This window comes from Vanellus vanellus (genome assembly GCF_965231255.1).
Source record: "Vanellus vanellus genome assembly, chromosome: 16".
Taxonomy (NCBI): Eukaryota; Metazoa; Chordata; class Aves; order Charadriiformes; family Charadriidae; genus Vanellus; species Vanellus vanellus.
In genome coordinates, this window is record NC_138921.1 from 7,184,340 (window position 1) to 7,210,790 (window position 26,451).

At 41.8% G+C, this 26,451-nt stretch overlaps 1 protein-coding gene across 2 annotated transcripts; it reads left to right on the forward strand.

The window, feature by feature from the left end:
* Positions 1–4,144: 4,144 nt before the first annotated feature.
* Positions 4,145–26,107, forward strand: PPM1F (protein phosphatase, Mg2+/Mn2+ dependent 1F). 2 transcript variants are annotated; one of them, XM_082491626.1, is made up of 7 exons: positions 4,145–4,335; positions 15,356–15,489; positions 19,976–20,175; positions 20,811–20,999; positions 22,157–22,300; positions 23,290–23,383; positions 24,479–26,107. In XM_082491626.1, the coding sequence occupies exons 1-7, from the start codon at positions 4,160–4,162 to the stop codon at positions 24,850–24,852; spliced, it is 1,311 nt and encodes a 436-aa protein (XP_082347752.1). In that variant the 5' UTR covers positions 4,145–4,159; the 3' UTR covers positions 24,853–26,107. The 2 variants fall into 2 exon arrangements, with proteins under 2 accessions (XP_082347752.1, XP_082347751.1); XM_082491625.1 differs by having other exon boundaries at positions 15,359–15,489.
* The last annotated feature ends 344 nt before the right edge of the window (positions 26,108–26,451 follow it).

The window sequence follows — 26,451 nt, forward strand, 5'->3', positions numbered from 1 at the left end:
CACATGACAAAATCTAATTGTGCAAATATATAATACTCTCTCCTTTCCTTCCATATGCGCATAGCTGATCATGTCTGGTCACCTGGGCAAGTACAGTTTGTATCATCTGTAACCCCAAAGCAGTTTCAGCACTAGTTGTGGTTCAATGGGAGGATGCCATCACAGTTTTACGTGTTGCAAAGGCTACAACATTTGAACACAAAATAAGCAGAGGGCAATTTGACACATCATTCACTGGCAACAGAAAGCAAAGACAAGTCCCTACAAAAGGTAATGTACAACTCTGCTGTTTTAATTGGCACAGTGTGTGTGTTTACTGAACAAGAGAACACAGACAAAACACCACAGCCCCAAGCCTGTTCCTCTGATGAAATGTTTATACGGTTACAACTCAAACATAAACTATGTTTTAATCCTATTGCTTAACAGACCCAGCCATAGGTAGAAATTTTTTTTGTAGTTCTTGTTTGTTTTTTTTCCTAATTATTAAATGTTCTTTCTGGTAAAAACAATCTGTCTTTGCATCTCCCTTAGGCTGGAGTGAGTAGCTTTTTTTCATGTTTTAAAGATCATCTTGCTGCAATGTCTCAGAGCCATAGATCTTAGCTTAAACTATAATAGCTTTCAGGGTGCTTGTATTGATTGAGTTGTTCCGGTCCTCTCTTACCTCTGTAGCCTGATTTGGTACACTAGGACACTGGTCTGAAAATACCTGTGTGCTCAGCTAGTTTCTGCTGCTGTGTATGACACTGGCTGTTCACTGGGATTTCTGTGATGCTTGGAGATGGTGGGCCTGGAAGCGTGGGAAACCTGTCATTAGTCACTCTATGGCTTTTGAGCTGTGTGAGAACATGTTCCTCTTTCTCCAAGCATGGCTTTTATTTTTGCCATTTTGAGACAAACTTTTGTTTGTAAAATCTCTTTGCTGTATTAGCCCCAGTGGAAATAAAAGTGCTGGGGACATTCTCTCACATGCTTAGAATGACCCATTTATGTGTTCTGGCGGATCTCAGCGGCTCCCTTGTAACTACCGCAAATGGTAAAGTTCTGCCTGATATAGATGTACTCGTGACTGTGAACAGTCATTCAGGTCTGTTGATGCCTATGCCAGAGGAATGAAGGCGTTGGTCTTGTGCTGCACCAGTGGCCCTGGAAGCTTGTTTTCTCTGCAGCCAGGCAGTGGCCACGGCCTGGGAGAAGGCGCCATAGTGCAGGAGGTGCCACAGTGGGCTCCTGGTACTGTGGCCTGGCACACAGGCTGGTGGTGACAGTTATCTCCAGGGTGGAGTGGAAAGGATGTGGAGGTGATGAGCACTTTGTTTCTACTTAAAACATACAGGCATATTCCTGGGATTGCTTTAAAAGGTACAAGAGAAGGAGAAGCTTCTTAAAATGAAGAAGTACCTGGAGATGTGTCTCTAACATTAAGGTGAGCACTGCGTGTCTCATGTCTACAGGTCTTGCTGGAAAAAAGACAGGAACTATGGCTTATAAAATAATTCTCTTCTACTTTCAGTTTATATTCCATGGGAAAAGATCAGGGGAAAGTTTTTATTATTTAGGAAGTTACCTTTGAAATAGTATCATTCACTTAGGAGATTGGTTTGGCTCCCATAGCTGATGAAAGAATAAAAATGAATTAATGTATACAATATGGCTGCACACTTCTCCCTGCGCGGATGACACTAGTGTGCCCTGGGAAACTCGCTTTTACTGGCTTGGGGAGAGGGAAGTAGCAGTTGATGTCCCTAGAAAGTTGGTGCCAAAAGACAGACAGTCCAGTGCTCAGAATTAACAAAAGGATCAAAATACAGATTTCTGATCTGGTAATTATTTTTGTGTGGAAGGGAAAAAGGGATTAGATCTCTGATAAGAGCAGGGAAAGAATCAGTACTGACAAAAACCATCTGTGGTGTCCATTTTAGGGCTGGAAATACTGAAGGGATGATTTCATTCGGTATCTCGGGTTGCTCTCCTAAATCATTCAACTATTTTAAAACTATTTTTGTTCTTGGAACTGCCAGTAGAGAGTGGTCATAGCAGCAATGTTGCAGGATACAGGCCGCTATATTTTAGCATGGGAATACAAAGGGAAGAGGGAGGACAAGAATCTCCTTAACGTCAATGGCTTAGAAATCTCTGAAAACCTCAGCAGTCTCTGTTGCTGAGCACAGTTAACTTTGGTTCAATCTGTCATGAATCCTAAACTTGTACTAGGTTCAGCAGGAGTTTAGAGCACTCAGATCCTTCACAAAACTGAGCATCCAGCCACTGAATTAAAAGCCTGTTCAAAACAGTGTAATAGCGGCCCTCTCTTTTTCACAGATTACTTATTTTGATGGGATCCTCTGTGAAGTATCCCAGTATAGAAAATAAGCAGGTTTTGAAAGCATTAATTGTGCTTCCTCTTTTTTTCAGAGGTCTCTTGCGATTTAAAAAAGTGCAAAGTATATTGTGTTTGCTAGCTTTTTAAGTAGAACGGGAACAGAACATGAACTAATGCTCTGAAATAGAGATGTCTGAGAAGGAGAAAACAAGAAATCAAGGTACTGCAAATGCTGGCAGCAGTATTATTTCACTGAACATGTACTAGTGCTTCTGGGTAATGTGTTCTCTGTCCTGGCTTTGCAGCATCCAATATTTTATTCTTTCCTCCTCTAAAAATGTTCTGTTATATCTAGGTAGCCCTGGAAGATGTTAAAATGTAAGGACAGAATCCTTGTCCTTGTTACTCTCTTAATACCTGAATTAAAATGGTGTTTCTAGCTGTGCCTGCTGGAAACTGCTGCTGTTTGAAGATAAGACATGTCACCAATCTGTGTCCAGATGTTTGAATATTGTGGAGGTGGGGAGTACAAATGGCATTAAAGATGTCATTGGGGAGGAAAGAGTTTTGACGTTTGGTCGGTTCCTCCCCCCCTCCCCCCCCCCAACTTGAATATTCAGGTTATGTCTTGATAAAAGTATTTGTTTAATACTTCCAGGGTGAAAGGCCCATGTTTTACGGTATTGAAAAGCGGAAAGCCAGTAGACAAAGTAATAAACTAGAGTCCTGTTTTTGGGAAAGGCTTGCCATTTCTTGGTTGGAGGAGGTAAGTGAATGGTATGGTGCTTTGGTATCATACCTCAGCAAAGTTACACTGTTACACAGCTCTGTGTGAGGCAAGAAGAAAAGGAAATTTAGTTGATATGCTGTAAATAACCGAAAGAGCCCAAAAGATCTAGGAGAGAGGTCAGTGCAAGTATTCCAGATGTGTGTGTCCTACTTAACCGCACTGGGGTGTTGATACTGTGTTACTTCTGTGAGCCTGGGATTCAGGACTTTCATTCACTCTTTTCTTGGAAGATTCCAGCTTGGGACAAAGATTGTGCCATCGAGTTTACTGACACGCTCCCTTTTTGAAGCCAGAGGTGCTCTTAAATGAGCAAGAAAAGGTTACAGTTGGTCGGTGGATGTAGTTAATTAACTACAACCAGTTTGAGAAACAGGTCGACGTGCTGTGGTTCTCTTCAGAATCACTGCACCTTTAGCTAACGGGCTATTCAAGTGATGGTGACTTGCACGTTTGCCTGCGGTGGGGTGCGCATGGCAAAGCGCCCGGCGTGGCGGCGCACCCGGGGCTGCTGAGGCCTTTTTGTATAGGCAGTTCTGTGGGGAAGGGAACAAAAGGGGATTGTGAGCACCGAGGTGGACGGGGAACCGTCTCGGTGACCCCGCAGCCCGCAGGAGGATGTTTCGGAGGATGTTTCGGGATTGGGGGGGCTGCTCCGCGGGGTGGTGCTGGGCAGCCGCGGAGCTCGCTGAGAGGATGGACCCGTGAGCACCCGGGCTCGGCCGGGAGCGGCCCTGTCCCCCCGCGGGGGCGGCGGGACTCCGCTGCTACGGGCGCCCCCCGGGCCGGGAGGGGCCCCGCGCCGCCTCGCCCCGCCCCTTCAGCCACGTGGCCGCCCCGCCCCGCCCTCCAGGCACTGCTTCTGCCTCCGCCCCGCCCCCAGACCACACCCCCACCTGGCCCCTCCCCCGCGCTGCCCTTAAAGGAGCCGTCACAGCGCCCGCTGCCCCGCCCTCCCCTCCCCCCTTCCCCCCCCCACCAGCGCCTGGCCCGCTCCCGGCGAGGCGGCGGCGGCGGCCGGGCAGCGCGCTCAGCGCGGCGCCGTCATGGCGCTGGAAGCGGAGGTGGCCGCCGCTCCCCTGAGCTCGTTCCTGAGGGACTTCCCCTCTCCGCTGGGCCCGGGGGAGCCGCTGCCCTGGGGCTCGGCGGGGAGCGGCGCCCTGAGCAAGGCCGAGGTGCCGGGCGCGCTGGCCGAGCGGGCGAGGAGCCTCTTGGGCGGCAGGTGAGGGCCCGGCGGCGGGCGGGGGGCAGCGGGCCCGGAGCGGGCGTGGGCGGTGCCTCCTCCTGAGGAGACTGCCCGGCCGTGGCGGGCCCTGCGGCGGGGCGCCCGCCAGAGCTCGCCTAGGGAGGTCTAGGTTGGTTGTTTTTTAGTTTTTATTTCCCCCTTCTTAATGAATTCTGTGAATATTTTTGTGAATATCCTCCTGAAAGCTGAGCTTTTCGTAGCCTGCTCCTGTCACAGGCCTCCTGGCGCCATCCGCGCCTCGATGGTGATGTTTGTGCGCTCTCAGAAATATTTCTCTCCTGCTCCGGGTGCACGAGAGATTAAATTACAGTCCCGCAATGAGCGTGACGGGGCGGTTCTTGGGGGTAACGTGCCAACGGTTGAATTCCCGTCCCTGGGGGCATCGGTGGGGCTCGGGGGGCCATGGGAGGCCGCTGCCCCGCGGGGCTGGCTGGCCGCCCGCCCGGCGAGGGGGACCTGCTGGCCCGGGTCGCGCCGGTCGGTGTTCGCTCAGAACTTCGAGAGCGGGAAAACTCAGCTCGTCTCTCGGCGGTGGCTCTCCTGAGATCGGGGGGTGACAGGAACGTCTTACAACCTCCATCCTTATCAGTGTAGACTTCCTCTTTAACACTGCTAAGAATTTGGGTGCGACTTGCTTCTTTTGGCACGTTAGCGCTTCACCAAGAACGAGGTGCCTTGCGGGGACCTCTTCTGGGACTCTTTGTGTCCGCTTCCTGAAGCATTTCAGTGGTAGGGCCTGCGCGTTCCGGGTTTTATGAAGTTCCTATCACGGTCTGCTTCATTAAACTGTTAGAGTCAAGAACAGGGATTGTGGATGGTATAAAAAAAAAAACAACAAAAAAAACAAACCCAAACCAAAAATACATCTAAGTGGAGAGCTGACTTTGTGCTGTGGTACTGGGGATAACTAGTGAAGGCAAGGGAGACTCTGTTGAGGTATGCTGAATGTTACCTGGTTACTAGAGGAATTTGATTAAAGAGATAGAAAACAGGTTTTAAATGATTTGCCTCTCTAGTTACCATCTGGTGAGTTTATGAACACTGAATAGATTTTGTTGTTGTTGAAAGTGTATAGATGATTTTGAGGTACTTAAGTTGCCTTAAAAAAAAATCAAGTTACTTCTGTGTTTTATATTATGTAGATGCTCCTGGACATAACATCATTCAGTTAAATGGGGTGCTTAAACCTAAAAATGAGAAACACGTTAAAAAAAACCCTAGTTTTTTAGGCTGTAGTTGAAAAAGATCCAGTTGATCATTGCATTACTTAGTTGTGCTTTGACTAAATTGCTCTTGAACAAAACACAGCTGTTGCATTCCTAAAAGAGATTGCAAATTCATTGCATGCATTGAATCTTTGAACTCTTTGGAGCGAGAGTGGTTCTGGATGAGCGCTTTAAAGAACAGAGTAATGCCAGTCTTGCTCAAATGCTTATCAGATGGCAACCCACCTGCCACGTGGCTGATATTTTCTAAAATTGTTTTAGAGAGGAAAGCATAAAGCTGTAGAGGTACAGGATGGCTTCTTCAAACTGTAGTGATTTTTAAAACAGCGTTTCTGAGTTACATATCTGCTAGCGTTCTGTTGTTCTCTAGTGGGCATATTAACAAGTGGAAGCAGAAAGAGTGCTGTTTTTGTAGTGCTTTCATCTCACCTGTCACTTCTGGTGTTTACACAGAAAGGAGCCTGCCCTGTCAGAAGCTGCATTTTTCACATACCTGCCCTGCGGGCAGTTCTGATTAGACTGCTTTGAGCCTGCTTTGCCGAGTTCCTTAAGTCCTGAGCTGGAGAAAAAATAAAAAAAAAAAAAAAAAGGGAAAGATAGCTAAAGACAGCAAAGAAGAATAAAAGTGCGGCAATCTACTTATTTATGCTTATTTTCACAAAATGTGCTTGGAAAACAGGAATAAATAAGGAAAGTGTTTTTACGAATTCTTGTGGCTGCCTGCAGGCGAAACAGTGAAGCAGCTCTGTGTGTGAAGCTATGTGCATGGGCGTACTGCAGCATACCTGAAGTGTCAAATGTCGGGATCCCTGCCGACTTAGAACAGTTTTGGTCTCTGGTGATAAAGAGAAACCTCATTTTCAATAGCAAAAAGGCTGCAGTTTTCTATTGGGTAGGCTAAGTTCTTGCATGTGAAGGAAAAGACTCGTAGAGCCCAAGGCAAAGACAGGAATCTAGTATTTTGAAAGTGCGGGCCCTCTTCTCATAATCTGGGTAATTTAGGACCAAAACTAAAGTCTCTGATTGTGTGAGAAATTGTTAAACATTATGCTTTCTTTCCGATGTTCCCAGGTTTGCTACTGCAGATCAACTCAAAATGCCGTTTCAAAGGTTAAATAAACTTTTCGATTGATCTGAATCGCCCAAATCCAAGACAAAATAGATTAGGGAATATAAGGAAAATGGGAGAAAGAAGGATGCTAAAGGTTTTAAGAAAAGGAAAATAGGGGGAGGGATGACACAAGACATTTAAATGTTTGTGTAAAAGTTGTTAAAGATGCAGAAGCGATGCCAGATTAGGAAGCAAGTTCACAAGAGGTCACTGTGATCCAGTGACCTACTGTTGCAGGCTATCACAGTAGCATCCCTAATACACAGATGGCAGCTCAGTGGAGAATATGCACATTCAAATATTACGGTGTCAATATAACCAGCTTTAACACTATGAAGATGGTATTGGATGTACTTTGCTGACTTCTGGCATGGGTGCTTGTTCTGTATTTCCTCTGTTTGAGACTTCTTTAACACTCTGGCATCACAGAATGTGTTTTACATGACAATTAGTAATGATGAAGGGTTTCTCTATAGACCAAAGTGTTATGGGGAATCAAGTTTGGCACGTAGTTCTGCATCTTATTTCTACATTGTCAGACACTTCATTCGCACCCACCCAGATGTGTGGGTCATTCCTGGAAGGGCCCAAGGTAGTAAAGGTCCAGCAATATCCTTGGCTCATGAGACAATATATGGTGATGTTTAGCTTGTCCTTCCAGTTGCTTGGAGGCATAAAACTGTGTCTTTGCAAGGAGAAACATGCTTCCTCCACCACCAGTCAGGATTGCTGTTGAGAAGAGGATGAGGTAAGGAATAACATTTGTTAGGTCCAGCGAGGAGTTTCTGAATGTTATTGCTTCTCTAAGGCTACGCACATCTCTTACATAGAGGCAGTTGGGTATCTCAGGCTAACCCCTTTGAATGCCTTTGCTAATCTAAAATGAATTATTTTAACAGTCTTCTACAAATGCAGCTAGCATAGCCAAACACTAGCTAAGACAGCCAACCACTTTTGCTTCCTGGCAGGACTTGGGCTTAAATTGCTAATCCGGTGAAGCTTTGCAGATGTTTCTACTTTGAATAATTCATTTAAATCAATGGAACTGTCTGCCTTGTATGGAGCTAAATACACACATAAAATTTGGAGGAATTGGGGCAGGCTTAAGTAATCTTTTTTTGCAGAATGTTAATTAACATACACTTTTGGGTAAGAACTGTGTGTTCTGACAGTCTGTGTAAATGGGTCAGTGTGAGTGAAGAGTCCATTAGTTACTTTCAAAGATTTAGAAATTAACCTGAAATTTTACCAACTTGTACTGAAACAGAACATGAGATGAAATCAGACCCCTAAATACAGAAATTTCTCCTTGATAGGAGCTGAAACTTGTATGACCATCCTGTGACATAGCCAAAGAACAATGTGATAATCCATCAGCCTTCCTGTTTGAGGAGACTTTACTACAATAACAGTTGTGACACTTTGCTTCCTGTTCTGCCCCCTCCCAAACGATTCACTGTGTTTCATCTCTCAGTTGCCTCAGCATCCTGTTTTGTGTCTTTGTGTTTTACACTGTAATGCTTACACCCAAGGTGTGGCTCTGGCGTCTTTATTTTCAGCATTTCCCTGCCTTTAGAATAGTTAATTCAGCAATTTTGATATTGCTATTTTGATGTTTTTATGTAAGTGTGAAGGGGGGGGGGGGGGGGAATCTGCCTCTGGTTTACCCAGTCTCTTCTTAAAACTCCCTTTAGTTCGTTCCTCTGAGAAAAAGATTAATACCCTGTCTACTGCGACCCCTGCTTTTAATAAATCCCCTGAAGCTTACTTCCTTATTCCTAATTGGTGCCACTTAGTGTATGCTATTGTAATGCACTAATACTTCTCATTGCTAGGAATGTGTTCACAGTATCAGTGATCCATTCACTTCCGACAAAGTGAATTTCATGTGTGATTGCCTGCAAACAAACTTTCTAGTTTTCATGGGACCAGTTGTGCAGGGTAGTGAAAGCAAATATGGCATTAGCAGAAACAGGCTACTCTTTCAGGAACACCAGTGTTCTCAGTGGTTTTTGATTAATAATGTTAGAATTGGAAGCCTTGATAAAAACGCACAAAAGGAATGTGGTACTTCTGCTGTTTACTAGTTAATTTAGCAAATGGTTAACAATCCAGCTCTGGTAATTTTGGGCGACGGTCAAAACTAGCTTGTTTTCTGTTCTGAGTGCTTTGTCTGCTGCTACTTCTGAAGCTGATGGCAGGATAATGCACAGCTTGAGAGAAATGATGTGCAACTCACAGTTCATTCGTGTCTGGATAATAAAGTTTTTGGCAGTTCTGACCTGCCTCCAACAGTATGTAGAGGCTGGACAAACTGTTAATTTTGTGATCAGTAAATTGCTTTTCAGAATACATTTCTTAATTTAAAACTCCCGGGGAGTTTTCCCTGTTTCAAGATACCCTCAATAGTAACTTGGAGAAAGAATCACTTTGTCTTTAAAAAGAAAGTGTATGTATGGGGATGCCTGCAATACAAGAGAGAGAAAACTTGAAATGCTGAAAAAAAGATAAAATCTATAATGATGAGGAAACTTTTAGGGCTGGCTTGCTGGTATTTAAATCAGTTTCTTTTGGTTCTCCTTGGAAAACTGAAATTGTCTTTCTCTAGAACTTGCATATTTTGCTCTCATAATCATGTGAAACACCCTTTCTGTTGCTGTTTGAATTGGGCATCAAGATAAGAAATACTCTATTTTGAAACAGCAGGCTTAGGGCTTAATTGAAAAGTGGCTTTTGTGGAATTAAGCCTCTCCTGTTCTGCTGTGTGTTTTTTCTTCCTGCTGAGAATGAAATGGGAGTAGCAGGTGACTGTTCATTGCACATTTTCGTAAAAACTGATGGTGACTGAAGGGCCTAAACAGATGGATTCTGGATTCTAAAACTGCTGCTTCTGATAGTTTCAGAAGAAAATCTGGAAAAAACTGCTGCACATAAAGATGGAAAGATAAAAGACTGAGATTTTGTGTGGTATTGTTTATATATGTTTTGATTCCATCTTGTTCATCTACTGTAAAGATCTGATGTCATTATCGCAAGAAACAGTTACTTCCTATGCACTGTAGGATGTCAGATGTTCTCTCCTTGACAGATATATATTTGTACGTTTCTGGTCACCATCACCCTGGGAACTCTGGTTGCTGCTGTAATAAATACTAATACTTAGAGCCACTTGAGGGGAAACATTCTGGAGTTGATAAGAATAAAAAGAGGGGAGGGAAATAAAAGTGTCAGATTGGGGAGAAAATACTGAATACAAGCCCTTTTTGTTTATGTGACCTGCTATTATTTTGGCAGTATGAGAGGATCTTTCACTTACTAGAGAAATGCTAGCATTTGCAAATCTGCACTAAACCCACTTTGCTGATATAGTGGAACGTGCTGGAAACACACACCGAGTCCATGGTGACAAACTGCTTTACTGGCAAAGCTGTACTGTATGCAATCTTCTGGTGTTAAAGAGCCTGGGTAGCAAAAAGTGCAAAAATCTGTCTTCCCTCTGATGTAAGTCAGCTGCAGCTGACTTATGCTGGAAGTGCTAGAAGCTTTTGCTAGCAGATAGAGCACCTCTTTGTTCCCCAGCATATGCATATATATACATACATATATGCACCCTCTGAAAGGAAAGAGGATCATACAGTGGTGCTCTGGCCTGCAGTGCCACTGCTGCCTTGTTGCTGTGACTCTGGTAACGATACCTAGAAAGAACATCATGGAACCTTTTTTTTTTTTTTTTTTTTCCTTCTAATTTGAAAGGTAACAAGTGATGAACAATTTGGCCAATACAGTTAGTAATCTCTCGTGCTTCTCTTTATATGAACAGACATTTCCTGAAAGTGCTGTGGAAGAATGTGTGTTTGGGGTGGTGGGATGTGAATTATTTTCCTTCTGAAAAAAAGTAAATAAAAATTCAGAAGACTTTGCATAAATACCAAGTGTGTGGTATGTCCTAGTGAGGCTTTGTACCACTCTCCACCAGGTCACACAGAGCTTGCTTCTCTCTCCTAACAGCTGTTCCTTAGCACTCGGACCAGTCTGCCATCTGCTGCACTACTTTGCTTTCTCAAAGCCGCTGTGGGCAGGGCGCACGACAGAAAGTCTGTCGTCTCTTTTCAAGCCTTTGAAAAAAGCGTAGGCGTAGTTGAGGCTCTGGACACCATGCGGTGGCCTGACCTTTGATACTCTGGATGCTTCCCCCGTACCCACAAAGCTGTTTACTAGAGACTTGTGAATGTACCCCCCTAAACAGGAGAGGTGGGGGCATCTTTGAACTGCTGACTTGTTTGCAGCACTTATGCCAGCGTGCCTGGCATCTGATGACCCAAATAAAACCAAGAAAGAAGTGATCTTACTAGGGTTTTAGCTTCCTGAAGGAACTTGTGTATATTCTGTCTTTTCTTTCTGAAGGCTGGTATGTAATTGGTCAGTAGCAGTCTTATGATAGATCTGACATACACAAACACACTGTGGCTGTGATAGCATGACAGCTGGTCTTTTAAAATTAAATAAAATAGAGAATTTGATTGTATTGCAGAAGAGAAACAAGGTGAACAAGAGGAGAAATAAGTTCTGTTCTGCAACTCATGCCAAATCTAAACTATGTAAAATATCATAATTGCGTTCTACTTCTGTGTGTAAAGGCCCACAGGTATGTATATCAACAGAAGCTTTGCATAGCTCCTTTTAACAGTACTGTATGTGTCCAGTAGTCTGAAACCTTTCAAGGAGGAGGATGGAGTATAAATTTAAGTGTGTTAAATTTAATCAGGAGTATTGCTTTACTCTTTAACTTACCGCTTTTATCTATACTCAAGTTTTTAAAATGAGGCTTGTATTTTACCATGAAGTGGCTGGAGGGTAGGACCTCCATGCCACTGGCTGTCTGACTTTAGCTGGTGGTGAAGCTGCAGTGCCTCATCTGCACTGTTACGACATGCATTAATGATTTGTTAATATTTTTTATTGTGGTCAACACACACCCTTTTTGTTAGCAAAGAAATCGCCTATAGCAAAGAAACTCTTAAGTCTGTTTACTACTACCCTGTGTCAGCTGAGGCTAGGTAATGAGTGTGGCATGTGTCATAGAAACGGGGCTGACAGGTTTCTGCTGTGACTCTCTTAAGAGAAGGTAACATCCTTTCCACGTAACACACCCCACCAGCTTCCCTCTTCCCAACACAATTGTTTTCCTGCTTAGGAAACAGCTACAGTATTTCTTCTGATTTATGAAGAATAAAGTATGCTTGGTTCAGCCTGTCAGCAGGGTGTCTTGGGCTTCTTTGAAAGGAAGATTTTAACAATAAGTGACATTCTTCTTTGCTTACAGCAAACGTTTGAAGTCTGTTATGGTAACTGCCGTGGGCTTGTACTTTTACACTGGTTGCCATAGGTACTGTGCCTGCTTCCAGGTACTCTCTAGCCAAGTGAGACCTTGTAGCTCACAACTAAAGAAGCAGTTGTTGCTCTTCTTTAATTATATATTTTGTTAACTCTTGAAATCTCTAATTTAGCAGATGAAATTAGAACCAGTAAACATCTAAACTGAATGGAAGATGCCATTGCCTTGGAGCTCCATTTATGTGAGCTTGAGTGAAAAACATGGTAGTACTAGTATTAAGGGTTTATAAAGTAATTGACAAATACGTTGTCTTCCGAACCAAGGTTGAACTAAATAGGTAGGGTCATTTTTAAGGCTTTTATTGTATCTTTTGTCAACATGTCAGAATCAACTGCTCAATGTTGTTGTTGACTGCATAACAAATAAGCAACCATTTTCTTTGTATAGATTTGCAAAACTGGAGGGGGAGGAAATGTGTAGGAAGCAAAGCTGAACGAAGCATATCAGTACTGAGGAATCTCTGAATTTCCCTTTTAGGAACTGCGTGGCAGCTGGAAAAAGTTGAAGGATGTGACATAATAATGCGTAAACCTTTTCTTTGTTCCAGGCATCCTGTAAGCAGAGGTTTATACAGGACTTGTGAATTATAGCACTTAATGTATTGCCTTTTGTTTAAGCTTCTTTTTATGGACCCAGCTCAGCAAGTCAGGGGTCTGGAAAGCAGAAGTCTACTAAGTTTAAAAACAAAGCATTGAGCCATCTTCTGATGCCAGGCTAGAAACCCAGCCTAGATTTGAATTTTTCTGCCAGCATAACAGAGAAATTCTGAAGATGGCTGAAGCTGTTGCGCTCACGGTGCATTTAAATGCTATAGCTGTTTTACTTAATATTTTTTGTCTCTGTTCTTGGAGCTGAAACCTACTTTACGTAAAGCTTCTGACTTTCAGCCGTATCAACTACACATATGATATTGTTTGTGTAGCTTGCATTTTCATATTCTTTTCTTTTTAACAATGCAAACAAAAACAGGAAGCAGGATTGGGGGGGGGTGTTGCCATATCCGTTTTGGATGTGTTTCTTGCCTGACCTTTTAAAAGGTTGTTAGTGTCAGAGTGATTATAAGCAGGCACTGTTACTTTTAACTTGGGTAGGAAAGGAACTGACTCCCCTAAACGTATTAGCCTGGAAAAAAAGAAAAGCCAATTTCTGCCTTTCCTTGATGGGATGTGACTGCAGCTAGCACTGAAAGGACTGCAAACACGTTGCCGTCTATTTGAAGTATTGAAATGACTCATTAAAGTAGGCCATCACCACTACAGAATGCATAGCATAAAACACGCTTCTGTTATGCGCCTGCTGACTAACACAATGCTTTCTGTTTGCTGCCACAGGAGGTACCCGTACATGGCTGTGAGGGTATGACAAGGCCTGTCTTTCAGAAACACAATGGCAAAATGCATTTCAGCTTGTTGTCACTGGGATCTAAAACCTCACAGTCTTCCCCTCCCAGCTCTTCTGTACGCACAAAACCAGCCATCTCGGAACCTCTGCAGAGACCAGTTGCTTCCACCATTTCTTACTCTGTAGTCAGCCAGTTTTATCCAAGACTTTCTAAATGTTTTCTGGCAAAACAAAGTCTTGTCCTTGACTTGCTGGAGATACCTTAATAGGTTATTTGCTTTGGTTGTATAATTTGATACTTTGTGGGTGTCAAACACTCCATGAACAATGGATAAAATGCTTTTTATGGATGTCCATGCTTATTCTTTCTTGTGCTCATAGAAAATGTGTGGAATGTGTGTCACGTACTGTAATTGTTAGTGCCTGCCATGGGAACATAAGTGAATACAAAAGAGTTATTTACTAGTAGCCCCGTTTTAAAGTTGGATGGGGCTTATTTGTTTACAGATTCAAAAGTACTAAAGCAAGTATGTGCTTCCTATAAAGCACATAGCTTGCATAAAGTGTTGAGTAAAACCAAGAGGGTGTGTAGACCATGTAGCGTTATTGTCTTCTAGATGCTTACCTAAAAGCTTCAGCTGAATCACAAGTCTTGGAGTCTTTTCTTAGCCTAGTCCCCAGTGCCAACTCTGCACCTCCTTCCTGCATGATTTCTTTGGGGAACTCCCAGTCAGGAGAATCTGGGTGGTAAAGGCTGTAGGTTAGTACTGAGCATGACTTTTCTTGTGGAGGGAAGGAAACTGGAGTCTTAAGTAACCTTTTTGGAGATTTGCGTGTACCACAATCATAGAATCATAGAGTGGTTTAGGTTGGAAGGGACCTTAAAGATCATCTAGTTCCAACCCCCCTGCCATGGGCAGGGACACCTTCCACTAGATCAGGTTGCTCGAAGCCCCATCCAGCCTGGCCTTGAACACTTCCAGGGATGGGGCCCCCATAACTTCCCCGGGCAATTTGTTCCAGTGCATCACCACTCTCATAGTGAAAATTTTATTCCTAATAGCTATTCTAAATCTATCCTCTTCCAGTTTGAAGCCATTCCCCCTCGTCGTATCACTACATGCCCTTATAAAAAGTCCCTCTCAAGCCTTCTTGTAGGCCCCCTTCAGATACGGGAAGGCTGCTATAAGGCCTCCCCAGAGTCTTCTCCAGGCTGAACAACCCCAACTCTCTCAGCCTGTCTTCTTAGGAGAGGTGCTTCAGCCCTCTGATTATCTTTGTGGCCCTCCTCTGGACCTGCTCCAACAGGTCCATGTCCTTCTTATGTTGAGGGTTCCAGAGCTGGACGCAGTACTCCAGGTGGGGTCTCACAAGAGCGGAGTAGAGGGGCAGAAAAACCTCCCTCAACCTGCTGGCCGTGCTTCTTTTGATGCAGCCCAGGATACAGTTGGCATTCTGGGCTGTGAGTGCACATTGCCGGCTCATGTTGAGCTTCTCCTGAGAGATCCTGATGCTGTCTGTGGTGAGGCAGTTGACTGCAAGCAAGAAATGTTGTGTAGTAAGTAGAAACAAAATGTTTGTGTTCAGAGGCTGGAACTGAAGGTAGCAATTCCCATCTGAGAGCTCAAGAGAAGGAGGTACCATCTGCGACTGGAGTGTGAGGCAACAGTTTGAAAACATGATTCATATGCTTCTTCCTCTTTGCGTTCTTGAGAAAGCAGTTGTCTAACTGAGGATCTTACTAAAGATTTGTATGAATAAATATTGAATATATGGTTTACTCTACTAGTTTGCTAATGAAGTTGGAATTATTGATTGTGTGTAATGCTTTCTAATTCTGAGGTCACCAGCCATAAACGGTGAGGTTGTAACTCAATTTAAACTAATGCAGTCTATTTTGCTTTCCTTTCCTTTTCTTACCAGCAGAGGTGTTTCACCACTTCTTTTAGCATCGTTGATCCATGCTGCAGTTGATGAAGTCCTCCAAACAGACTTGACTGAATTTAAGCAACAAAGTGGGGAAACACAGGGAGAAGGAGATGAGGAAAGGTTCACCTGTAAGTATAATGTTTTCCTTCTGTGGTTTTCCCAGAGGCGGTCTGTTGGAAGACTTCAGTGTTTTGAAATGTTTCCCAGAATATTTGGTTAGGTTGTCTGGCAAGCAGCAGTGAAAAGAACTTTATTTGCTCCTGCTGGGTATCTGTGGGATGAAAGGTAGCTATGCTAGTTTTGTGGGCAAGATGCAAACGTGGTGTCTGGAGCTCCGGACTGATTGTGTGGGTTGACTTTCTGGAAAGGGAAGAGAATTTTTATTCCCAAAAAGAACTAATGACTGTGTCCACTGTGCTTCCTGAACTGTATTAGTTAAGAACTTTTCCTTATTGGATAATTTCACTTAAATTGAACTGGTTCAGTTCCTTTCTTAAGTTGATAAACCTCTTATATTTTTGAAGTGCCCTTTTCTCTTTGGTAGACTGACCTTAGCAAATTACTTCTATGTTTTAATATTAGCATCATCACAGTTGCTGTGGTGCAGCCATGCTGACACCTTAAATTCATCCAGGTAATCCATCTTGCTTTTGTCTGTTCTTGGGAACTAGATTTTGGGACCTGTGGCCCCTCCACAACCTGAACGTCTTGAAACTCCAGATCTTTCTCTTGGCAAGTTTCTCAATAGTCTCTGTCTTTATCAATTATTTATTCTCTTCCCACCCTCCCCTATAAAGATGGGATGCTGAGGGATGAAGAACCTGATGCCTTTGTCTTCCACCTGATGCCTGCATTTTCCCCTATCTGAGTGAATTGGAGAGAGAACAGACCTCGGTGACTTGAGTACTGGGTTTGTGCCTTGTGTAACAGATGGTCCTGTTGCATTTACATGCTGAAGTGTTTAACATTAGACTTCACCAAACCTTCAATCGCAGTGCCAAGAATTTAAATGGAGCAGGATGCAGGCAGAGTTGAAGACAAAAATGTAGGAGAGATGTCTTAGGCAAACTCGTCTATCCTGTAAAGGGGAATACTCACCCTTCCATTTCCCTGGGATGACTTGAAAGGCAGTTCAGTGTGCCCCAGAGGATGTGTCTCCAAGTAGAGCTCTGGTAATGTCCAGGATACAACACTTTCCAGAAGCCTATTTCAGTATTCACCTATATAATTCAGTATTCACCTATATAAGTCTGAAACAGCAGGAGGGGGAACACATTTAATTAAGTCTTGCTGCACCCTGAATATTTCATCCCTTGCCTTAATGTTTGTAGCTTTCATATGTCTGGAGAGATTTAGCAAGTTTCCAGCACTTTGCATGGGAAGAGTTGGCTTCGTATCAGCTTGGCTGGGGTCTAAACAAGATGCCCTGGCTCTCCTCCTCTGGTGCAGGAGAAGTTATTCTGCAGTTGACGTTCACAGGGCATGTGAGCAGTGGCATGTGGGACACCAGCAAACCTGCCTCCAAGGCGAGAGCAAGAGTGAGCCCCAGCTGGGCTGGGGTGGGGCTGGAGCCTTCCCAGCACCTCTATTTAGAACCAGCTTGGGAATACATTCTACAGGCCTTCAGAGATTTTTGTGGGCGCCTTTTCCAGTCACTTTGAGTTCAGTGCCCCCAGAGTGCCTGATTTCCACACTCTGTGTTCTGTTGTGTCTGTTGGTCTGTGAACAGTCACACAGAGTTCAGTGTAGCTAACCTGACCTGGAGCAGGACGCTGCCCGAGATGAGGAGCTGGCAAATAAGAGTTTTGTGTGACAAGATCGCTGCAGTTGTAAGATAGGAAAGAAGCAGAGGCAGCAGTGCTAGAGTGTGGCTTTGTGCAGGGGAAACTGAAGGAGATCAAGGTGCTGATCTTCCATAACTAGAAGCTCCATATTGTGTTTGCAGCAATGACTGTAGGGCATGTGGTAAGGTATACCATTGTCAAAAGTGATATAAAAGCATCTTTCTTATTGTCTCACTTACATCAGAGAGAATTGTGTCTTACTGCATTGTGATTTTGTGTTTTAGTAGTGTATCTTTATTTGCTATTGCTCAACCTTTATAGGAAGTTAAGGAACAGCATATTGTAACCCACATACAATAATTATGTAGGTTATCAGCACAAATATTTCACAAAGCAGCTGGAAACTGGTCATCAGAGCATCTTGCAGTCACTCTGCTGAGGACTCTTCATTGACTCCCATGTAATTGTTTGAGGTGAAAAGCAGCAATAATGTAAGATGTGAACTGCTACATATTTGTGAGCCTAGGATTATAATTTCTTGTTCTGGGTCTTATGAAAATCTTGGGCCCACAGGCCTTCAGTTAGCGAAGGCGAAGAAATTATAATGTTTAGAAACAGCGTGTAATGAAGAACTTGATAGGACAGGGACATTTTCTTGGTTACAGCCATCTAATACGTCTGGAATCCTGTATGGTTACGGTATACTAGTGAAACTTTTACAATAATTCATGCTGCTGTTTTACTTCAGAGGCCATAAAGACACAGGATTGGAGTCTACTTTTAAGATAGCACAGGCAAAGGCAAAGTCAGAGAATCCTTAAGTGAGTTGCATCTTGAACTAGTTCAGGTTCCCTTCTTCTCTCTCACTACTCCTTGTTGACAAAAGCCCCAGAACCTTCCCTGTTCTGATGGTTGAAACCTTCTTTAATTTACATCTTATATATACTTGTCCATTTTATGTTTGTTCTTGTGTCACCATTGTCGTTTAGATCAAATAGCTATTCACCATTCACTATCAAACATTATGGAAATCTGCATACTATTCAGGTACTTGGATTGCCTAATCTCAGCAAGGAATATCTACTTTAAAGGCATGAATTTCTCTGCAAGTTTGGACTGTATTTGTTTTCCCTATCTTGTAATTGCTATTACATCACTTTAACCATACAACTAGGAAGAAAGATGTTCCTTGTGCTACAGCACAGTACAGACTCTCTCTTCCTATATTGGAATAATAATTGTCTGGCAGAAAACATTCTTGGAATGAAAGAGAAGTGATTATATAAAAGCAAGGTATGTACGTGTGCCTATATGAGCACAGCTGTTTGATGTGGTATACCGCAGAAGAATTTCTGGTGTTGAGGTACTAAACTCTATGTCAGGTTTCACAAGCTTAATATTTAAACAGTGATGTGTGTCCAAGTCTTCTGGTCAGTGTTACTCAAGACAGTTATGTATATGTAAACTAATAGCTGCAGACAGGGCTGTCTAAGATGCTGTCCTATTTAATTATATTTGTATATGAGATGACTTAATATTTAAAAGTTTTAATATCTTGCCCATTCACACCTGCATATTAAGCAAACCAAAAGTAATTTTGGCTAATATGTAGTGACTGCTAATCAAAGATCTGTGTTTAAATTTAGTCTTTCAATTCTCCAGGCCCAGAGATGCATCTGAAGCTGGCCATCCGGTGTTGCTGAGAAAAAGAAATACTTGAGAACCAGGAGTTATAAAAAGGAATTCTGAGGAAGCTTTAATGCTAGCAGTGTTAGCCGGAGTCAGGATAAAATTGAAATAGGAAAGACAGTTCATGCACTGCAGTTCTTTAAGAAACACATTAGGGGCCAGCAAATTATTTTTGCTGTATAGATGATGTTTTCAATGCTTTTTGAAGTTAGTTGATTTAGCATTGAGGCGGGGTTCTTACTCTAAAAACCCCAAAACTTAAAATTATTACCTATTCTGAGAGAGACTGCATTGCAAAGCTAGACGCAATGCCAAACACCAAACCGCTCAGTCTGATGAACAATAAGTTTGGATTAATTGATCTTTGGGACCTATCCAGAAAAGGATTTGAGTGTCTGGCCAGAGCTTTTCACACTATGCTCAATGGGTGTTTACAGTTCTGCTCTGTAAGGACAAACCAGGAAAGTGGCGGAAGTGTTCTTCTGTCCCTTTAGCTCCTACAACCATGTGATTTAAAAAGATAAAGACAACAGCTTAAAATTCTCATCTGTTCAGCTCAACTCTGAGTTGAGCTATTGACCTCAGCAAAATATTCTCAGACTTCCTTGTTGTTTCAGTGGATGTGGTTCAGTAGGACATAACCTGACCTAAAGTCAGGCTAAAGCTGTTTCAACCTTTGTGTCCAAGACAACAGCTATTTCTTATCTTGAAGGCTTTTGTACCTTCTTGATTATGTGGTTGGTGGTTTGTTTTTGTTTTTTTTTTTTGTTGTTGTTGTTAGGGATGCACTCCTACCACTAATCTTTTGCATTTTACTTACATAATAATGCTTACATCTAATATGCCAGACTGTTTTTTAGGTCTTTGTTATGATTTTTGTAATGCAATCACCTCCTTGATAAGCCTCTGTTTTGAAAGAGAATTAGTAAGTAAAGAAGCTGCTCTTATCCTTAATGTTATATTGTTTTCCATTGCAACTTTTTCTCCACATTATTCTTGGGAGCCTATTGTAATTCTCGCAGAGCTTGTAAAGGCAGAATGCTGAATGTGTGTATGTAGCTCTAAGGAAAGCAACTTGAAGGAAAGATAGGCCAAAAGATGGGCTAAGACAAAATACGTTGTTTTGTCTTTGTGCTCTCAGTGCTGGATGGAGAGTCATTGCAGCGCTGCTTCTTCAACAAGCTTCGGGATGTCTGCTTTGAGTGGCAGAAACAGTTGCCACCACTGAGACCACTGAAGCGGTTCCTGCTTGTTTCCATCCACGCCATCCGTAACACACGACGGAAAATGGAGGACCGCCATGTTCTGCTCCCAGAATTCAATCAGCTGTTTGGTTTATCAGTAAGTCTGGACAAAATTGGGGAGGCCAGTTCATTAGCTTCTCAGTGTTCCTATAAACACAGTGAGCTAGTGATGGATGATCTGTGAAATGGTAAGAATTTGTTGCCACAAGTTATTTATCATGTCTGTGCTGGAGCAAGGACTTACTGACTCAGATTGCTAGGGGCTAACTACTGCCCCAATAAAGAGGGATCTTGTGACCTTGGGTTTCATGTCATAAGTGATACAGGGAGACAGGAGGTTCACCTAGTGTTATATTGCTGGGGTTATAATGTGCTTGTGACTGGGGCAACATATATTAAGAAAAGAAGCGGGGAGAACAGCAGTTGAACAAGGACAAGTGCCAATTAATGAGGCTGCAGTGGGACTGTATAACCAACTGTCTGCTGTTTCAATTCCACATTATTTTCAAGGATATTAAATGACTAACAGCAAACAAAGAAAAGTAATTCCCCTGCAAAGAACCCATTTTATCCATTTTGCACATGGGTAAACTGACTTAAATTGTACCTACCTATGCAACGTTGTATGGAAGAAAGCCTAGAATAAAGAATCTTTGCTTGCTGGTACCAGTCTATGAGCTATTTTGTTTTTGAACACTTACATGTTTCCTTCTCTCTCCCTCCCCACAAAAGGATGACATTGATCGCGCTTACTTTGCGGTATTTGACGGCCATGGTGGAGTGGATGCTGCCAATTACTCAGCAACCCATTTACATGTAAATGTTGGGCTACACGAAGAGGTTGTTAAGAATCCAGCTGAGGCCTTGAAATGCTCTTTCCAGAAGACAGATGAAATGTTTCTTTTCAAAGCCAAAAGGGAGGTGAGTGGGTAGAGATTAATTCCATTGTATTTAAGTAACAGTGAGAACTGTTGGACAACATGGTATTACCTAGAAAATTCTAGCAGTACAGTTTCTTTGAATCACTGACTTTATGAAATTATGCTTTGATCAAATTATTTCTTTTTTTTTTGTGGGGAAAACAAAATGATGGTGCTTGCAAGTTCAAGATGAGCGATTGAAAAGAAGTGTTATGTGGTTTAAGTGGTCCTGACATACCAATTATTTGAGAGAACGCTTTGCTGCCTCTTTGCCTAAATTAGGCAGCGTCTAGATGTTCTGTTGTCCTACCTCTTGCCTGAAAAAGAGGTTTCTCTCTTTCTGATATGGTCACTATCTTCTTCTTTCTTGTCCCACCATTAATGTCACAAGTGGTTGTATGATGAAAAATGTATTCTATGGTTTAAATCAGACTCTTCAGTTCATTAAGCTTATTGATCAGCTTTGAATCAAGTTGGTATGATGAACATTCTTTCTTCAAATCTACATAATGGGAGGATGGTTTATTATAATACAGTTTAATGAGAACTCTTGTTAAAGCAGTAACTGAATACGGGAGTATTCTTTGTTAATGTCTTCATTTCTGTCAACAAGGTACAAAAGAGGGACCAGCATCTTCATGAGGTCAGACTCTCAATAATCATTACAAGGAATCTAGAACTAGTCTAGCTGCAGGGAATCTAGGTTCCTTCCTTTGTTGACATCTTCACTTAAATACCCAAGGATAAGGGGATGTATACAGAGCAAAGTGTCTGTATTTGCTAGTGGTAGTTTGGAGGATGTGAAAGGGATTGGGGAGACCTGTGGTTTTTGTGAAATCTTCATGCTACTGAAATCCAGATTCTTCTTCTTTTCTGTGTGTCTCTGTGTGGGTCTTAGTCTCCTAGATAACTTTTGGAATTAATAGCAGAGAAGGAAGAACGTAACAGAAGCAGTGTTAGCCATCTGCATGTTAGAATATGTAAACAGTTTATTTCAAATCTGTCTGATATCTTGTACTTTTTTTCAGGTACCTGAATTATGATTGGCAGGTATACTGTGCTGTACTGAAGTGTGATTAAACCTAGATTTACAATATTGCCATGTAACCTAGAAGGGCTTATTGAATGTTCACCTAACATACCCGCTTTCTTCTGTAGAAGCTGCGGAGTGGTACAACAGGTGTATCTGCGTTGATTGTAGGGAACGATCTGCACATAGCATGGCTGGGGGACTCACAGGTAATGCTTGTGCAGCAAGGAAAAGCTGTGGCATTAATGGAACCTCACAAACCAGAAAGAGAAGTAAGTCTGACTTGTTTTTTTCTCTCATGTGTGTATTGTCAGAATCTCTTGAAACCTTTCGGAATCAAGCCTTCTTAAGTGTTTGGTGTTTTACATAATTACATATATTGTATGGTAGGATTTGGAGAGCTGACTGTTTTTTTCCATCCACTCCTGTGTCTTGAAAAGGTGATCCCGACAACTACATCCCTTTGAAAGTACTGATGGTACCAGTAATCCTGACTTCAGTTTCTGCTCAGACTGTCTTTTCAAAATTTATAGTAATTAAAGACTTCCACTGGAATTTTTTTGCGTGTGAATTTCAAACTGCCTGTTACCAATGAACTTTTTAATTTGAGATAATAGCTATTTAAAATGTTAGCATAATGCAAGCCTTTCATAATATGCTATACTATCATTCAAAAGCTAATGATAATCTACTAGCCTGACTGGCTTAAAGTGTATTGCATTTTCTGTATATTTTAAATAGCCAGGTATTTTATTACATGAAATTTGGTGGGGCTCTTGTGAGTTTAGATAGCATTGCATGACCCTTTGCCTTCATAGCATGAATATTTGTAGTAACTGAAGTAGTTAAAGGAGTATCAATGCAAATGCTACTGTTACATACTCTAGTTATCTTGTATTTTATTCCAAATATTTATATATTTATGCAACTGCTGTATGAGATGGGAAGAAGTAGGAAGTGTACTCATTCATATGGGAAAAAACATGATGATACGAAAACTTAAGAATTTTGCTTTTTTGTGGACAATCCATGGTATGGTTGGGAAGTAGGTGGGTTGTTTCTGGTAATCTTAAATGCACGTTTCCGAGATAGATTCCGATATACGTGCTTGCTATATTCATAGTAAAAATACAGAAGCTGAAGCAGCTCTTGGTTTTGATTTTTGTATTTTTTTTCCTCTCCTCTTCCATTGGATAACAACAAGGTCAGGAAGCCATGGGTAGGCTTTCAGTATAAAAATTGTATTCTACTGATTTTTCAGGATGAGAGAGCACGTATTGAGACTCTGGGTGGTTGTGTAACTTACATGGACTGCTGGCGGGTTAATGGGACCTTGGCTGTTTCCAGAGCAATTGGTAAGTTAAACCATCAGGATTAGTATAGTTCAGATTAAATTTGATACAAAACCCATCACCTGAGACGGTGTGTTTACTGTAAATGACATTTTGCTCAGCATCGACCAAATAGTAAACCACTATTACTATCTTTGCCATAAAGCTAGGTTACAGCTATATAACTTACATAGCTTGCAGCTGTATAATCTTACTGGTTTTACCCAAAGCATAGAATATTGTTTTATTTTGCATACTAGCCATGACGGTCCTAATTCTCTTATACTTCTAAGTCTTTTGCTTCTACAGGAGCTTAGCAGATGTAGAGTATTTAATTCGTAAAAGTGGAGGAACAAATGTTCATCTAGCCTTCTTTGTGTGCTTTGTGGTGTGTTTGTCCACTTTAATATATCTTTCTCCTGACTGCAGTTCATAAGTCAGATCGCTGCATCCTCCTTCAAATCACACATATCCAGCAATTTAGGGCATTTTGTTACTATTCCAGAATCTTATTAAAGGAGCTTACTTTGCTACTTGTCAATTAGGGCAAAAAGAGAAAAGACCCTGGGCAAGTACAGTAGATAACTGTAATGCATGAGTGGAAGTAAATAGTATAATTTTGTACAATACTATTTGGATCAATAGCAACCCATGTTTAATAAGTACATCCATGTGAAACTGAAGAACTAAACACAATGAGCAGATTCTTATGGCATCATGCTGAATATTTGGATAAAAAAAAATAATCTTATTTTCGTAGCATTCTGAAGGCTGTACAAGAGGCGCACTTGCAAAATGAAGGCCTGACTATCCTTGCACAAATATATTTCAGAGAGAAAAAACTTTGAAAGAATTTCCTTAGTTTCCCTGCAAAATTAGGAAAGTGTGAATTAGAGTAACTGCTTAGAAACCCACTGGATTTAGGTAGGGTCCAAGCCTTCTTAAAGAAACAAAGACCTTCCATGCTTACTTCATAGCTTTTTGCTACTCTTGTACTGCATCAGGTACCTCTGGAATATGATCTGGCTGTCCTTGAGGGCAGTAAAAGCACTTGGTGGGTGAAGAAGTAACTGTTTACTTTTGAAGTAATAAAACCTTTGTTTTGATTGTTTGTCTTAGGTGACATATGTCAGAAACCCTACATCTCTGGTGATGCAGATGGAGATTCATTTGAGCTGACTGGTTCTGAAGATTACTTGCTCTTAGCCTGCGATGGATTCTTTGATGCTGTCAAGCCATATGAAGTTGTAGACTTGGTCCTAGATCATTTAATACAGACCAAAGGAGTGGGTCTCAACACAGCAGAAAGACTGGTGGCTGCTGCAAAGGAAAATGGATCCAGTGATAACATCACTGTTCTAGTGGTGTTCTTGAGGGATCCTCAGGACATCTTGGCAGACTGTCTCAGAGACCCTAAGAGCCTTGGCGCTGGTGGTGATGCTCGGAGCTCACACTTTAATTTCCTCAGCTGTGAGGCAGCAGCCACACAGTGACAAAATCTGCTTATCCAGAACCTTGAAATAAGTTCACATAAAAAAATGACAAATGGACAAACGTTTAACAGAAAGGCAAGGCTCCTTTTACTGAGTTCACTTTTGTCTTTTCCTTCCTTCCCCCTCCCTTCAAAAAACACTGGGCAGACATGGAGATTTGTACAGCTGTTTCGTCTCTGGGAGCAGGCTTCTAAAGTGTGTCCCAGGGCTGCTGGTCCTATCCCTCTGCCCTGGAAGTGGTAAGAAACCATAATATGTATAAGCTAATGGGTGAGAATACCCGTTTGTGAATTCCGAGTGAAAATTTAAATTAGCGCTTAAAAAGAATGATGTATGTTGTATTTAGTTGTGATGTTACTTTGGAGACTGGGAAGAGAGAAGCTGTCACCATCAAAAAACAAAAGCTTGTTTACTGTATGTGATCTGCAGGAACAGGCTTGGTGTGCAAGAGACTGGGTGACACTGTTATGCTGCGTAAGTGGCTTTTGTTTTCGTACCAAAGACGATATTACAAGAATGATGTGGTCTCTTTATTCAGAGACATTTAATTGTGTGTGTATGGAGAGGAGAAAATGAAACTGAATGCTCCAGAAAAAGAGCAAGAAAGCTAACTAGAAATATTCCAGGCAAAATGATACAAAATCAGCTGCTTTCTGGGGTGCTCTGGTTTATAAACTGGAATCCAATATTTAACTGCACTGGATTATTTCTCCCTAACAAACATGCTTTATTGGCTATTTGGCAACCTGAAAAGAAAGGACCCTTTATTGTCCTATTTGAGAGAGATCTTTACAGTATGTATGCTCAAGCAGTTAAATACCCTCTGTTTCTGCCACTTTTTTGTGTACTATACAAATGAGAATTTTATTTTTATTCTAAGTGTTTATTTGTTTATTTACTGAACTTTACAGTTGGAGGAATTTTTTGCAGTGTTACTTTATTTTGTTGTGGTTTTTATTTAAATTCAAATTTTAAAGTGGCTGTGTCTTTATTGTCTGGTTTTAAAAACTGACTACCCTCAAGTGCCTTAAATATTTCACCCAAGGATTGCTGGCATCCTGTCATACTCTGGTGAGCCAGTTTATACTGTTTTTAGAATGTGACTTTTTTATTTCATTAATACTTATGTTTAATGCACTTAAATGTTTCATTTTTGTGAATTATTTTAGTGGGAACTAGGTTTCAAGAAAACATTTTGTTCATTCTTGCCAAATCTTGTGGCTTGTAGTAAAAGCTTCACAATACTTACTGTGACTTACCCCCTGCCCCATGCAAAAAGCTCTAGTTAGTTAATCATAAAGTAACAATCTGAGTCATCGTGACTTTTGTTTAAAAACAAATACACTTCTGACCTTCACAAGAAAATTTAATAACATGAACTAGAAACAGTCTAGTAAGAGTTTTTGATTAACAGGTGGTTAATTTGGCCATACTTTGTGAACCTTTGGGGTCTAAATAACTTTCTAAGGAGATGTGAATCTAAGGTAAGGATGAAAGAATCTTAGTGAATGTGTATGTTGTTGTGTGCCTGTTATATACATCACATGCTGGAGCCTCTGGTTGTGTTTTCTCTTGCCTGGCTAGCAGGACTCAACAAGA